Below are 15,935 nucleotides of genomic sequence, written 5' to 3' on the forward strand. Positions count from 1 at the left end.
TGGAGCTGTTCTCTGGCTGAGCTGAGCGCCGGGCCTTGCCAAAACCCCTCCTAAAGCAATTTTCCTGCTTGCGGGGGGCAGCACCAGCCCCTCTCTCGGTGCTGGGGACACTGAGCTCCAGCTCTCTGGGTTCCCAAAGTGCCACCGTCCCTGTCCCGCCAGCTCAGGGTGCAGGAGGTTGTTCCTGGCTTTGGGGACACTCCGTGTGTCACAGCCTGTCCCCGCGCCCCCTCCCAGGAGAGCTAATGAGCTGCCCTCGTTAGCGCCGCGCGGGCAGGAGCAGGGAGCCCTGGGGAGCCGCAGGGCACGGTGGCACCTGGGGAATTGTCCCCGTTGTCCCCTGGCACGGGGTCCCCTGTGAACACCCAGGGGAGCTGCGGGGGCAAAGCTGGTGGTGGGGACAGGGACACGGGGCGAGCAAAGCTCGGGGGTGAAAAGTTGGAAAGGTTTTTGGGGCCGCGGTGCCAGAGCGCGCAGGCTCCGCAAGGAGCAGCTGCAGAGATTTAAAAAAAAAAAAAATAGGAAAAGAAAAAATCCTTTCAATCCCTTTATCTGAGTGCCTTTCTGAGGCAGGTGAAGCCACAATAAATATTGGATAAAGGAAGAGCCGGCCTCAGCGAGCTGAGGAATTGTCAGCAAGAAAAATGGCCCGGCCGCGCAGGCTGCGCGGAGGAGGTGGCTCTGCTGCCGCTGTCACCCCTGTCACCGCGTCCCCCTCCTGCCCGCGGGGTCCCTGGGGACAGGGGCTGCAAAGCACCTTCTGCCGCGCCCCTGTGCGGGACGGTGCTGCCGAACCGGGGCTGGGGGCCCGGGGGGGGCGGGTGCCTGGGGTCAGCCCCGGCTCCTGCTGCCGCCCTGTCCTGCCGGGGACGTGCAGCCGCGGGGTCCCCGCGTCCTGCAGCGTCCCGTGGCCCTGCCGAGACCCGTCGCAGCCGGGCGATGGTCCCTGCGAGTTGTTTGCTGCCGGGAAGCGGATGTTCAGGGCTGGGGGAGTTGAGTGAGTCCCCGGTGTCCATCCCAGGCTCTGGCGCAGAACCGGGGCTGTGCCGGCAGCTGCCGGGGGACAAACGAGCTGCGATGGCAGCTCCGCCGTGGAATGGTGGAGCCGATATGATGGATGTTTTGCAGGATTCACCCCGGAGCTGCCCTGCAGCTCGCTCAGCGGCGGGACCTGCTCCTCGCCTCTTGTTTTGCTAAGAGGGGAGGGCCGGACGCCCACCGCGCTGTGGGGGTCCTGTCCTCGGCCCTCCGGCCCTGAGGATGCCCTGAAGCATGAGATTGGATTATTCCATTTGGCACGGACACTGCTCTGGGCTCGGTTCTGCCCATGAAAAATCCTGGATCTGGGTCCGGGGAGCGGCCGAGTCTGGGGACAGGGACGTCCCCGGGGGGTTTGCTGTGCCGAGAGCAGCCCGGGTGATCCTCGGTGTCGGCTTGAATTTTAATTCCTCTATTATCCGTTTGGCTAAGCACGTTTTGAGGGACTGATGTGCTTGCTGGGGCAAAAAGTGCTGCAAGGGGGGCAGGTCTGTGCCCCCTTCCCTCCGCACCCCCCCGAGCTCTGCCCTCACGGGCGCTGCTGGTGTGACTGGGGGCACTGGTTTGTGCTGGGAGCGGGAATACCCAGCTGCCTTGTGCACATGCTGCAGCTCGGTGCGGGCTGGAGAGTGCTGTTTAATGAAAACTGGGAGGATTAAACCCACGTGCCTCACCCTGCTGTCCCCACCCTGACCTGCCTTTGCCACCAGTTTGGATAATTAATTTACTCCTTGAGTGTGTGGAGAACCACCAGCCGGGATGGGCTGCTGTGCCATGGAAGAGTCTCTGCCGTGGGCTGTGCTCGCTGCCTCCTCCACGTGCCTCATCCATTGTCACCTATTGATGCCCGCGGTCCTGTCCGCTCCCCGGTTTTGTTTATGGGGTGAAACCCTGGGGAGCTGAGCGCTGGCGCAGGACGGTGGTCGGTGATGTGCTGGTGTGCCGTGGCATTGCCAGATGGGGATCTTAGAATCATCGAATCATTTTGGTTGGAAAAGCCCCTCCAGATCATGGAGTGCAACCATAACCCACCCTGGCACTGCCCCATGTCCTGAGAACCTCATGTCCGTCTGTCCAGCCCCTCCAGGGATGGTGACTCCAGCACTGCCCTGGGCAGCCTGTTCCAATGCCCCACAGCCCTTTGGGGAAGAAATTGGTCCCCAGATCCAACCTCAACCTCCCCTGGCGCAACTTGAGGCCGTTTCCTCTGCTCCTGGCGCTTGTTCCTGGGGAGCAGAGCCCGACCCCCCTGGCTCCAAGCTCCTTCCAGGCAGGTCAGAGATCAGAAGGTCTCCCCTCAGCTCCTGTTCTCCAGCTGAACCCCCAGCTCCCTCAGCCGCTCCCATCACACTTGTGCTCCAGCCCCTTCCCCAGCTCCGTCCCCTTCTCTCAACTCGCTCCAGCACCTCAAGGTCTCTCTTCTTGGGAGCTCCTTGGGCTCGGAGAGCAGGACCACGGATATTCCAGCCGGTTGTGTTGGCTCCGGTGCCCCCCCGGCACCCAGGGCTCGTGCTGCCGCAGTCGCGGTGTTCACCTCAGCCTCTCTCCCTCCCCAGGTGATGCAGGTGCTGAACGCCGACGCCATCGTGGTGAAGCTGAACTCGGGGGACCACAAAACCATTCACCTCTCCAGCATCCGACCCCCCCGGCTGGAGGGGGACAGCATGCAGGTGACCATGGGGACACACAGTGGGGAGGTGACGGCGCGGCGAGATGGGAGGGGGTTCTGCCCCGCACCCCGCGGTGCAGCATCTCTGCTGGGCAGCAGTTGCCGGTGTCCATGACCATCCCTGGATGGCGTCCCCTCCCTGTGAGGCTCCTCTTCGATCTGCCATGACGCCCCCTGCTCAACACCCCCCTTTCCATGCTGGGGGAGCCCCGTCTCACAGGGTGCAGGAGCCCTCGGGGAGGGTTTGAGCACGCCCTCTGATGGCTGCAGCGAGACCGATGCCTCCCGCGGCCCTGCCTCAGTTTCCCTTTTGTATCACGGGTGCCATGGCGGTTCTCAGCGCTGGGGGGGTGGGAGAGCCCCGTTTCCAGGACATGGGGCTGTGGGGGACGTGGGGTGACTCGTGGATGGTCAGCAGGGTCTGGCTGCTCGGCACCCTTGGGTGCTTTGCTTTTGGTGCTTTGGTGTTCCTCTGCTCTGCCCGCCCCGTCCCCTGCTCTGCCCATCGCCGGGGGCCAAGCAGGCGGCTGCGGGGCTGCTGGAGATGATGCAAAATGTGCAAAACCCTCCGGTTTTTATTTTCCTTCACATGAGGTGCTCGGCTGAGCATCTCTCCCCTTCGTGCGGGGCCGGCTGGGGTCGGGGAGCGGTTCCCTCCTTCCTCCCATGTCTGGAAGGAGTGGGATCCTCCATCCTGCAGCCTCAGGATCTGACGGAGAACTCGCAGACGCTGAAGCCGTTGGCAAACGCCGCATTGTTCCCGCGCACTTCGGGCTCCGTTGACCTCCCCTGTGCTTGGTCAGAGCATCTCACAAGCCAGCGATGCTCTGGACCTCGAGCCCTGCGCTCGGCGGTGACATGAAAGTGCCCAAAATAAGCTCTGCCACGTGGCTGACGGTCACACGCTGCATCCCCTTCACCCCCCTGCAAAGCCCCACGGCTGTGCCGGCAGCCGGGACGCCGGTTTGCTCCCCATGCCCTTCTTTTGGCGCGGAGCCGGCGGCGGCGGGGACACAGGAGCCCGGCACTGCGCGGCCTCGCCTGGCACCAGCCCATCCAAAACCATCCGAAAGCTCCCTGGGACAGGGATTTATCTGCTGGCTGCTTTTTGCTTTCTTTTCATTTTTTCCTCCCCCCTGATGGTTGATGCACTTGAGAGCTGCTGAGGCTCCCGCCGAGCACCCGCGTGGTTCTGAGCAAAACCTCATCCAGCCCCGCTCGAGATGGCGAGCGAGAGGAGGGCTTCCCAAAGACAGCCAACCTTCCCCCGGGGTTATGTAAAATGCGCCTTTTCCAGGGCTGTTTTTTCCCCGAACGGCACCGGCACGCTGAGCGCTGGCTCGGTTGCAGCTCCCCGAGGTGTTGGTGTGCGAAGGGCAGAGCCTGGGTCGCTATGGGAATGGTGCTTTGGAAATTCCTGCCTCCCGGGATGCCGCCTTGTTTTGTACACGCTGAATTATGAATAACTTCCCAGATGAGCCTCTTCCTCCCGCTGTTTCTCTGGCCGGGCGCCGCTCCTGCCCGCTGGGGAGGGCGCGGGGCGGCTGCGAAGCGGCCACGGGTGCCGCCGGGGGGGTCCTGCCCCGGCCTGCCCCACCGGCGCCGTGCGGTGCTGCCGGGAGGAGCGCGGTTTCTTCGCGGTCTCCAAGGAGACTGCAGAAAAGCGGCTGCCCCCCACCGCGCTGCCGCTTCCCCGGCAAAATCCTTGGCTGCCGCGGCCCCGGCGCGCGGGCGGTCGCCTTCTCCTTGCCTGCCGGGAGCCGCGGGGCTCACCGCCGGCATCGCTGCCGCGCACGGTGCTGCCAGGGCATGCCCCAAATGTGGGCTTGTCACCCCTGAGTCTGGGGTCCGGCTGCAGATGTCCCCGCAGCCCGACATCGCCACATCGCAGCCAAGGCGCTGATTGGTGTCTGGCTTCTCGTGTACGGAGTGCGCTCAGCATTTGGAATCATCCGCAGGTTTGGGTCGCATCCAGGGTTTGCAGGCACCAGGTGCCGCTGCCAGACCCTCCGGTGACGTGAAGTTACCCGTCCCCATGAGTGTGGCCTGGCCAGCGTGACCCCGGGACATCCAGCACCGCTGCGGAGCAAGAGCTGCTTCCATCTTCCTCCTCTCCTTCCATCTTCCTCCTCTCCTTCCATCTTCCATTTCTCCTTCATCTTCCATTTCTCCTTCATCTTCCATTTCTCCTTCATCTTCCTCTCCTTCCATCTTCTTCCTCTCCTTCCATCTTCCTCTTCTCCTTCATCTTCCTTCTCTCATTCCATCTTCCTCCTCTCCTTCCATCTTCTGTTTCTCCTTCCATCTTCCTGCTCTTCCATCTTCCTTCTCTTCTTCCATCTTCCTCCCATCCTTCCATCTTCCTTCTCTTCTTCCATCTTCCTTCTCCCATCTTCCTCCTCTCCTTCCATCTTCCTCTCCTTCCACCTTCCTCCTTCCATCTTCCTCCTCTCCTTCGTCCTCCTGCACTGCACGGGAGCGAGTTTGGCCACCCCAGCTCGTGGGCGCCCCAGTTAAACCCCATTTTTCTTTCTGGTTTTTATCCCTCTTTAGACCCTGCTGTATTTTTATCTCTTGCTCTGCTTATGCGGTTGCTTCATTACCTGTAAATGCAATTAATGAAATGTTGGCCCCCCCTCCCCTTCCAGATCATTAGTTTAAAAAAAAATAAAAAAATAAAAAAACCCCAACAATTGACCAAAAAAGCCCCAACCAGAGAAACCAGGCGCCTTGCTCAGCTGGATGTCCGGCTCCCCCACCCCTCAGTGCTTTGCTGTTTGTAGGGGGGCAGTTTCGGGACTGGTCCCGGCCCCGCTGTAGTAGGTATCACGTAGATATTGCGGCTCCGCCGGGGAGATCCATCTCCATCCCGCCGAGCGCAAATTGGTCCCAAGGCACCTGACAGAGTCGATGGGAAACGACAAGCTGAAAATTCAGCGTGGTAAAACTCCGCAGCTTTTCATCTCCCGCCTTTATCACCCGGCGCGAAATGAATGCTGAGAGCGGGAGCGGAGAGCGTTTCATCTCTCGATCGCTTGTCTCTGTCGAGGAACGTAACGTGTTCAGATGAAGACGCGTCTCCGGCGCTGCCCGGGCGCCGGGGCCGCGGGGGATGTTGGAGCTGATAGGAAAGGTGGGCACAGACCTTTGAGCAGGGCCTGTTGCGACAGGACAAGGGGTGATGGTTTTAAAGTAGAGGAGGGGAAATTTAGGTTAAATATAAGAAATTGTTGCCCTGAGGGTGGTGAGAGCCTGGCCCAGGTTCCCAGAGAGGTGGTGGCTGAACCATCCCTGGAGACATCCCAGGCCAGGCTGGACGGGGCTCTGAGCAACCTGAGCTGGTGCAGATGTCCCTGCTCATGGCAGGGGGGGCACTGGGGGGGCTGGGGAGGGCCCGTAACCCAAACTGCTCTAGGATTCTATGAATGATCTTGCAGCAAAGACCCGGGCGTCTCTAGAAGTCTGGATTCAATATTTTTAACTCAGCTACGTGTATGAATGGGACACATCACTTAAATTCTGCTACTGCTCGTCTTCTTGTGGAAAGCACGTCTTCTCTTTTCCCAACATCAGGTGATTTATCAGCCATATTGATAGAAGGCACTTCCCATTGCCCTTCAAGGGAGCTCACCGAGCCTTTGTGCTCTCAGGGTGATGATAGAACGAGATGAAACGACCTCAGGTTGTGCCAAGGGAGGTTGAGGTTGGATCTGGGGAACAATTTCTTCCCCCAAGGGCTGTGGGGCATTGGAACAGGCTGCCCAGGGCAGTGCTGGAGTCACCATCCCTGGAGGGGCTGGACAGACGGACATGAGGTTCTCAGGACATGGGGCAGTGCCAGGGGTGGGTTATGGTTGGACTCCATGATCTCAAAGGTCTTTTCCAACCAAAATGATTCTATGATTTGAAGTTTCAGCTTCACTTTTTTAATCAGAAATTCACTCCCTCGGACAGCTGAATTACAGAATCTCGTTAGCGGCTCTGTGCTCTAGCAAGCTATATTTGCCTAATTGATGCGACGGCAGTACAAATCTGCTCCAATCCTCCGATTTATCTAAATTGATATCTTAATTGGTAATACTCTTGGAGTGGGGGAGTCAAACACATGGACCTTGATTCAAAGAGAAAAAACAGGGGAAAAAAAGAAAGCACCGTCCTGCTGGTGGTGGGTTGGGATTTTTGGAAGTCTGGAAGTGGGGCGGGGGGGATGCGATCGCTGCTGGGGGGCTCAGGGTTTTGGGGTGGGAGGGAGGAGGTGGGAAGGGGATTTGGAGCAGGGACGTCCCGGCTCGTTTCCCGGCTGTGCCGCTGCGCCGGGACTTGATGGTCCCTCCTTTCTCCCACCTGCGGGGCAGAGATAAGGTTGACATTGCGGGGGGGATTTCTTCAAGGATCATCTGGATGACACTGGGGCACCTTCTAGCTGTGTTTTTTGAGGACACAAAGCCAAGGATGTCTGGGTTTTATGGTTTATTTTGGCCGCTGGCTCTCATCTTTCCGCCCCCTCCATGATGGGGTGCTGGGGGGAGCCCTTGTGCACCTTTGGGTGCCCCCAGCCCCCTCCGGCGGGATGCAGGGTGGTGGGTGTCCGGCGGAGCAGGACCCCGGCGCTGCGCCCGCTGCGGCTGCCGGGGGGGTGGCAAACGCGCCGTGTGCCGGCAGCGCCGTTGGCACGGCGGCAGCCGACGGCGGAGCTGCCGTGAGCGGCAGGGCTGGCACCGCAGCGGCAGAGCGAGCGGAGCAGGCGGCGCCGCAAACAGAGAGCGGCGAAAAGCTGGAGACGCAGGGAAGCTGGAAATGGCTTCGGAAAAAAAGAAAAAAAACCCAACCAGATGGTTTTGGGCTCGGATTTTTATTTTTCCCCCCCTCTCAGTTGAGTTTGTGCGCGGGTTGCTTGGCTTCCCAACGTGTTTTGGAAGGGAGGGAGCTGCTGGCTGGCGTCGGGCTGCGAGCAGAGGAGGATGAGCGGCCCCCGCGCCTCCGGAGAGCAGGAGCTGCCAGCGGGACGGTCCCTGTTCCAATGGTGGGGACACTCGCAGGGACCGGCCTGGGGAGGACAAGGTGCAGCCACCAGGGTTGTCCCGCCGGGTGGTCTCAGCATCTCTGCTTGGCAGGGATGCAGGGTGCTGGTGATGCCGCTTCCCTCTGCTCTCTTGGTGGGCAAAAAGCACATGGTCTGTCCATCTGTCTGTCCATCCAGCTGCGCACGGCATGTCCTGTCACGGAGTTCAATGACGCCAGAAGGTTGGTGTCCCTCACGCGGTGTTTGCTGCAAACCGCCGGCTCCCAGAGGCATTGAAGTCCTGACAAGGGTTTTTCTCTGCCTTGCCTCTTGTGTCCAATGTGACTTGCAGAGTCGTACCCCGGTGACCTTCGTCACCCCCTCGCCCTCATGCAGTGACGGGTGATGAAGGCAGCGATGGGTGATGAAGGCAGAGCATCGTCCAGGTGCTGGACCGTGGCCACGGCAGCGCCGCAGCTCCTGCTCCGCGTCCTCCTGCCCGCAGGCTCCACCACGCTCCGGCAGGTTTTAGAAAGAGCCGTGTTTTCCCCCAACCCATCAAATGGTGGTACTTTCTCTCAGCTCCGTTCCCTGACACTTGCTGATTGCCAGGAGATTGATGTGAACTGGAAGCGCTTTGTAAAAACGACCTGCCCGGTTTGCTGCCCCCCGTCCGGCACCACCGGAGCAGGAGCTGCCGGGAGCTTGGGAAGGGCAGGGGATGGACCTGGGCTCAAGGGGAGCCCCCACGCCCTGAGCTGCTGGTTTTGGTGCTGTTTGGGCTGCATTTATAACCCTGTTTGAGACTGGGGAAACGAGCTGTTGAGGCAGAACCCTCTCACACCCGCTTTTGGCCACCGCAGCTGCTTTATCCCTGGAAATGAGGTTTTTTTTCCTCCAGCGCTGTGACACTGCGGGGTACCCGATGGCGCGTGGGTCTCGCTGGCAGAGCCCGGGGTGCTCGTGGTGCCTTGTCCCGCTCGGCCCCGCTCGGTGGGAGCCGCTGGCAGCCGGTGCCGGCTCAGCAAGAGCTGCTCGACAGATGGTTTGCAGGTGTCTGCCTGGTGCCAGCCGCATTTTGGAGAGAGAGGGGCGGCTGCGCTCGGCTTGGCAAAAGTTTGAACGGGAGCTGTGAGCGCCCATCGGTTCCTCCCATCGCTGCAGAGGCTCTTCTGGCATCCTCGGCTCCGGGGAGCTCGGGCGACGCCGCGGTTGGTGCCAGGAGAGGCGATGCTGCGGCGTGGCACAGCGCGCGTGGCCGCGGCCCCCCCCGCGCTGCCGGGGCGGGTGGGAGTTCGGCGGAGGCTGTTGGGAGGTGACACGTTGGCCGTCGAGCAGAGCGCTCGGTTTGCTTTGCAAAACGCCTTGGAGCTGTTTGGGTGACGGCACAAATCGCGGTGGTTACGGTGCTGATGCATCCTCCGCCACGCGCAGCAGCGAGCCAGTGGTCTGGGGGCTCTGCAACCCCCCTGCGCTGCCAAAACCCTCGGACACGGCTCGGGGTCCCCCTGGGCTGCTCTGGTGCTTTTCCTGCAGGGTGATTTTGTGCCTTGCTCCTCTGTGCCTCTGGCACAGCTGGATCGATGGGCTGAGGCCAATTGTCTGAGGGTCAGCAAGGCCGAGTGCCGGGTCCTGCACTTGGGTCACAACAACCCCATGAACGCCGCAGGCTGGGGAAGAGCGGCTGGAAAAGGCCCTGGGGGTGTTGGTGCCAGCGGCTGAACATGAGCCAGCGTGTGCCCAGGCGGCCAAGAGGCCACCAGCATCCTGGCTGGTACCAGCACTGGTGTGGCCAGCAGGCCCAGGGCAGTGACCGGCCTGTGCTGGGAATGGGGAGGCCAAACCTCCAATCCTGGGGGCAGTTTGGGGCCCCTCACGCCAAGAAAGGCCTTGAGGTGCTGGAGCGAGTTGAGAGAAGGGAACGGAGCTGGGGAAGGGGCTGGAGCACAAGGGTGATGGGAGCGGCTGAGGGAGCTGGGGGTTCAGCTGGAGAACAGGAGCTGAGGGGAGACCTTCTGATCTCTGACCTGCCTGAAAGGAGCTTGGAGCCAGGGGGGTCGGGCTCTGCTCCCCAGGAACAAGCGCCAGGACCAGAGGAAACGGCCTCAAGTTGCGCCAGGGGAGGTCGAGGTTGGATCTGGGGACCAATTTCTTCCCCCAAGGGCTGTGGGGCATTGGAACAGGCTGCCCAGGGCAGTGCTGGAGTCACCATCCCTGGAGGGGTTGGACAGACGGACATGAGGTTCTCAGGACATGGGGCAGTGCCAGGGCTGGGTTATGGTTGGACTCCATGATCTGGAGGGGCTTTCCCAACCAACATGACTCTATGATTCCATGGTTCTCCAGGGGTTTCCATCCCTTCCCAAGGAGGATTCCTCATTTCCTTGTTTCACACCTGTCTACTGGCTTCTCTCATCGCTTTGGGCTGTTCTTGGTGCCTTCACCCTTCTAGGAACAGCTCAAGGAACAGCCCTGTAGGAACCTGGGGGATCCCCCAGCTCAGCCAAGCTCCCCCGGGACATCCAGCTCGTTGTCATCATCCCCCGTTGGCACCACGAGGATGGTCCCTGTCTGCAGCAGCCCAAACCCTGTGGGTTGTACCCGGCTGGGCCGGGATCTCTGCGCCGGAGTTGAATTCAAGTCCCCGCAGCCGCGATGACCCCCACATGGCAGGACGGATCCACGCAGAGAGAGACTCTTCTTTCCCCATCTGTTGAGCAGGGTTTGTACTGCGAAAAGCGCGCTGCACTCAACGAGCATCAAAGATTAATGAGAAACAAACCCATGAACTCATCAGCGTTTCATCTCCGCTAAATTACCGCTACGAGGATCATCGTTGCTCGATCCGTGTATTGTGTAACGGAAGCGATTGCCGGCGTGGATTGCGGAGCCGCGCGGCGTAAAGCGCTGAGTGCCGGGGCATGTGGCCTTAATGTATTCTAAATATTGGCAGAGGAGCGGTGCATCCGAGGAGAGGGGAGCAGAACGCGGGGGCACTGGAGTTCCCTGATCAATATTTAATAGGGGCTGCGATAGCTGCCGGGGAGAAGACATATGAAGTCAGCATGTTCTCGCAACCTGTTTTCTGCCCTCCGGGCAGCGTGCTTTTTCGAGTGGAAAAATGATTCGCTTGCACATCCCTCCACCGTGCCTCTCTCCTTTCCCCCTGCATCTTTCCGCGGTGGGAAAGCGGTTGTTTGGCGTTTGATCCAGCGCTGCGGATCGCTGAGATGCCGCTCCCGGCAGCACACGGTGCTAAATTTCGAGCTGGGGACTGTTGAGGGGCTTTGGGCTGATCCAGAGTTCTGGTAAAACACCACTTGTTTTATCACAGGTGGGTTTTCCTCCCCCCCGCCGAAAGCAAACGCAGGAACACGCGCCAGCACAGCCGGAGCCTGGCGCCCGGGGGAGCTGTCGGGGCCAGGTACAAGCCCTGATCCGGGCTGGATTAATCGGTGAGCTGGCCCAGCTGGGTTCCTGGGTGGATTACAGCCTCTGGCATCCCGGAGAATTGCTCACGGCTTAGAGAGCAAACGCTTGGCAGCAAAAAAGAAAAGAAAAAAACCCCAAAGCAGTAAAGCAGGCAGCGGCGCGGAGGAGCCGAGGCCGGGCCGGCGATGGGCTGCGGGTACCAGGCAGCCCCGGAGCTGTGGCTGACGCCGGTTTTGGGAGATGAGCAGGAGCTTGCCAGCAATTACAGAGCAGCTTCTCCACGAGACAACAGCTCCGTGACCGCGGGCAATAACCGATTCACACCGCGCGGCTCCAGGGCCTGTGTCGCCGTGAGGAAGATGCAGCCAGGAGGAAGATGCATCTCCAGACCATATGCTCTGCGAACAGCGGCGGCACTTAAGTGCTCGGTCTTATTGATGCTGCGTAAGTAATAAGCCCCAAAGACTGAGCTGTGCTAAAACACTTCCCCAAGAACTTCCATTTAAGTGTTGTAATTCTTCTGACCCAGCAGAAGCGCCTGGTGGTTTGATGCTTTGAGGAAGATCCAGGCACCTGCCAGCTCGCATTTACGAGGACGATGCTCCAGCCGGGCTTCGCGTCTTGCTCTCTGGATGCTGCTCTGCTCGGAGAGGCTTTATCATCACCAGCGCCCGCAGTCCAGAAGCATTAAAGCAGAAATGGGCAGAGCTGGCGTTCCCTGCCCGGCATCTCGCGGCGGTCGGGTCCGCTGCCGTGTGAAGGTTGTGGCAAATGTGTCTCGCTCCGCCGGGCGAACGTGAAAACGCTGATGGGAGAATGAAGCTTTGACCTTTTGATCTCATCAGGAAGCTACCGCGAGTCCTCTATTGATGGTTAAATTGCACTAAATTAGAGAGGAGGTGTGCGATTCTGCCACATTGTTGAACTGTGCAATTAGCATCCTGCTTAGCAACAGCACCCTTGTGCCTCGGGAAACTTAAGCCTGTGATTTTAGGTATGTGATGAACCTGCCTCTGCGAGGGCTTGATTTTATTTTCCGGGCAGTGTACGGAGCCCCCTGCTCCGTGTGGGAGGCAGCCGGAGCCATCCCAGCCGGCTGCGGGAGCCTCTGCACCGGGCAGCACCCCGGTGTCACCTCGATTCCTGCCCTGTGAGCGAGAGATTGTCCCTTGGGGTGACCGAGGGGACACTGGAGGGCACAGCTGGGGCACGTGTTGGTGCAAGGTCATGGCCATGGACCTGGCGTCACCTTGGTGGCTCACTGCGGCTGGTTGATGGGGAAAGCCCCCCAGCTCTGTGGGGCAGTGGAGGGATGATGGAATCACAGAATCACGGGATGGTTTCTGTTGAAGGCCCTTCCCAGCTCCCCCAGTGCCCCCCCTGCCATGAGCAGGGACATCTGCACCAGCTCAGGTTGCTCAGAGCCCCGTCCAGCCTGGCCTGGGATGTCTCCAGGGATGGTTCAGCCACCACCTCTCTGGCCAACCTGGGACAGGCTCTCACCACCCTCAGGGGCAACAATTTCTTATATTTAACCTAGATCTCCCTCCTTTAATTTAAAACCATCACCCCTTGTCCTATCACAACAGGCCCTGCTCAAAAGTGTGTCCCCATCTTTCTTTAGGCCCCTTTTAAGTCCAGAAAGGCCGCACTAAGGTCTCCCCGGAGCTTCTGTTCTCCAGCTGAGCACCCAGCTCTCCCAGCCTGTCCTCCCAGCAGAGCTGTTCCAGCCTCGGGTCATTGCTGGGGCTCCTCTGGCCCCTCTCCAGCAGATCCGTGGGTACCAGCAGTTCCATCACCACCGGACCTGCTGTGGTGTTGGGCTGGAGGCAGGATGGGGAATGTCCCGTGCAAACCCAGGCTCATGTCCTCGCTCCTCCTGTGCTCAGCTGTGTTTGGAGCTGCTGACAGCATCACAAGGCACAGCTTTTATCCCCCTGGCCGGGAGTGTGACACAGACATCCCTGTCTGCAGAGGGGGAGAAAGACTCTTCAGCAGGGCCTGGTGTGACGGGACAAGGGGTGATGGTTTTAAACTAAAGGAGGGAGATTCAGGCCGGACATGAGGAAGAAATTGTTGCCCCTGAGGGTGGTGAGAGCCTGGCCCAGGTTGGCCAGAGAGGTGGTGGCTGAACCATCCCTGGAGACATCCCAGGCCAGGCTGGACGGGGCTCTGAGCAACCTGAGCTGGTGCAGAGGTCCCTGCTCATGGCAGGGGGGCACTGGGGGAGCTGGGGAGGGCCCTGCAACACAAACTGTTCTGCGATTCTGTGATTCCGTGACTGTTGGAGCAGGGAGCCTGGTGCCTCCCCAGCCCCCCCATCACTCCGCTGTGTTAACACCTCCCTCTCCCAGCGCCGTGCGACGCTCTCCCAGCTCACAGTCATCATGAATATTCCCCCTGCCATTAGCACCTGGAGATCTCAATTTAGTCGCTAGACATTTGCAGACGTGCAGCGCGGGGTGATGTGCGTCCCCTGCTGGCACCCGCAGCCCACCCAGCTCCGTCACCCATGGGTGGGCTGCGGCGAGGGGATGCTCTGGGATGTGTTTGTGGACTGTGGTGGCACCGGTTGTCTGTGGGGACTGCGAGGGACACTGGACGCCTGCGGGTCCTGGAGGACAACAAGCCCCATGTGAGGGACCAGTGGCTGCTGCAGGAAAGACCAACAGGATGCACTTGGGTCACAACAACCCCGTGAGCGCTGCAGGCTCAGGGACGAGCGGCTGGAAAAGGCCCTGGGGGTGTTGGTGCCAGCGGCTGAACATGAGCCAGCGTGTGCCCAGGTGGCCAAGAGGCCACCAGCATCCTGGCTGGTGCCAGCACTGGTGTGGCCAGCAGGCCCAGGGCAGTGACCGGCCTGTGCTGGGCACTGGGGAGGCCAAACCTCCAGTCCTGGGGGCAGTTTGGGGCCCCTCACGCCAAGAAAGGCCTTGAGGTGCTGGAGCGAGTTGAGAGAAGGGAACGGAGCTGGGGAAGGGGCTGGAGCACAAGTGTGACGGGAGCGGCTGAGGGAGCTGGGGGTTCAGCTGGAGAACAGGAGCTGAGGGGAGACCTTCTGATCTCTGACCTGCCTGAAAGGAGCTTGGAGCCAGGGGGGTCGGGCTCTGCTCCCCAGGAACAAGCGCCAGGAGCAGAGGAAACGGCCTCAAGTTGCGCCAGGGGAGGTTGAGGTTGGATCTGGGGAACAATTTGACAGCGACGGCTCCAGCTGTCCCCTCTCCTGGGCCCCGCAGAGGGGACCGCAGCTCCATCCTTAAAAGCTTTGTGCTGCCCTACTTTCCGCTGGCTGCTGCTCTCCTTCCCCTCCGGCACGCGGGGGTTCGGCTCCGCGCTCGGCTGCGGTTTCATCTTCCGCGGGTGGCTCCGAGCGGGGCCCGAGCTGCTCCCTCCACCTCAACCATCCCCTTGACCCAGCACCGCGGGGCTGCGCGTCGTGGGCTGGAGGATTATCAGAATTTCAATTAAATTGCCCCAGAGCAGAGATGCTCTGTAAGGAGGACACACGTGTGTCCCGCCCCGTGCTCCGCAAGGGCGCGCGGCCCCGCGGCCGGGGCAGTGAGGTCTGTGAGCGACGGCCCCGTTTTTGTCCCTCGGGGTTTGCGTTTATCAGCAGAAATTCAGGTTAACGGCACTGAAAACGGGGAGGTTTTTCCTGAAATGGCTGCGGCCACCCGGGTCCGGGAGCTGCCAGCAGCCGCTGGTTCTTTGGCTGGGAGCAGAGCCCGTCCCCGTCCCCTCGGGGACATCTTAGGACCAGGCTGGAACAAGGCTGAAGCTTTGCCGAGTTCCACAGCCAGGCTGTGGGTCCCAATTGTCCCCGTTCTGACACTGGTGACCCCATTTTCACGCTCCTCATGAGCAGATCAGCCAAAAATGCTGCTTAAGACCCAAAACCTGCACGACCCCTCGCTTGATGCCCTACGGGCCTGGTGTGCCCCATGGCGTTGGTGCCCTGTCCCAGTGCAGGTGTCCTGTACCCAAAGTGTCATTGCACCCACTGCCAGGTGTCCCAAATGTGGCATCACACCCACTGCCAGGTGTCCTGTACCAAAAGTGGCATCGCACCCACTGCCAGGTGTCCTGTCCCCAAATGTGGCATCGCACCCACTGCCGGGTGTCCTGTCCCCAAAGTGGCATCGTACCCACTGCTGGGTGTCCTGTCCCCAAATGTGGCATCGCACCCACTGCTGGGTGTCCTGTCCCCAAAGTGGCATCGCACCCACTGCCAGGTGTCCTGTACCAAAAGTGGCATCGCACCCACTGCCAGGTGTCCCAAATGTGGCATCGCACCCACTGCTGGGTGTCCTGTCCCCAAAGTGGCATCGCACCCACTGCCGGGTGTCCTGTCCCAAATGTGGCATCGCACCCACTACTGGGTGTCCTGTCCCCAAAGTGGTATCGCACCCACTGCTGGGTGTCCTGTCCCCGAAGTGGCATCGCACCCACTGCTGGGTGTCCTGTCCCCAAAGTGGCATCGCACCCACTGCTGGGTGTCCTGTCCCCAAAGTGGCATCGCACCCACTGCCGGGTGTCCTGTCCCCAAAGTGGCATCGCATCTACTGCCAGGTGTCCCAAATGTGGCATCCCACCCACTGCTGGGCGTCCTGTCCCCAAAGTGGCATCGCACCCACTGCTGGGTGTCCTGTCCCCAATGTGGCATCGCACCCACTGCTGGGACAGCCGAACTGGTGGTGACATGGGTCTGACTGGGAGCACTGGGGAGCTTGGGGACACGTGAGCAGCGCAGGAGATGCTGGGTGACCCACAGAGCTGCTCGACTTCTCTCGGGGG

At 60.6% G+C, this 15,935-nt stretch overlaps 1 protein-coding gene across 1 annotated transcript in view; it reads left to right on the forward strand.

Moving 5' to 3' along the window:
• The window catches only part of SND1 (staphylococcal nuclease and tudor domain containing 1), a 123,166-nt gene that overhangs the window by 19,463 nt on the left and 87,768 nt on the right, over positions 1 to 15,935 (forward strand). The window contains exon 10 of the mRNA XM_065626793.1: positions 2,595 to 2,708. Within this exon, the coding sequence (XP_065482865.1) occupies positions 2,595 to 2,708 (114 nt within the window). The remainder of the gene's footprint in view (positions 1 to 2,594; positions 2,709 to 15,935) is intronic.

The sequence above is a fragment of the Caloenas nicobarica genome, chromosome 1, assembly GCF_036013445.1.
Source record: "Caloenas nicobarica isolate bCalNic1 chromosome 1, bCalNic1.hap1, whole genome shotgun sequence".
In the NCBI taxonomy this organism is placed as follows: domain Eukaryota; kingdom Metazoa; phylum Chordata; class Aves; order Columbiformes; family Columbidae; genus Caloenas; species Caloenas nicobarica.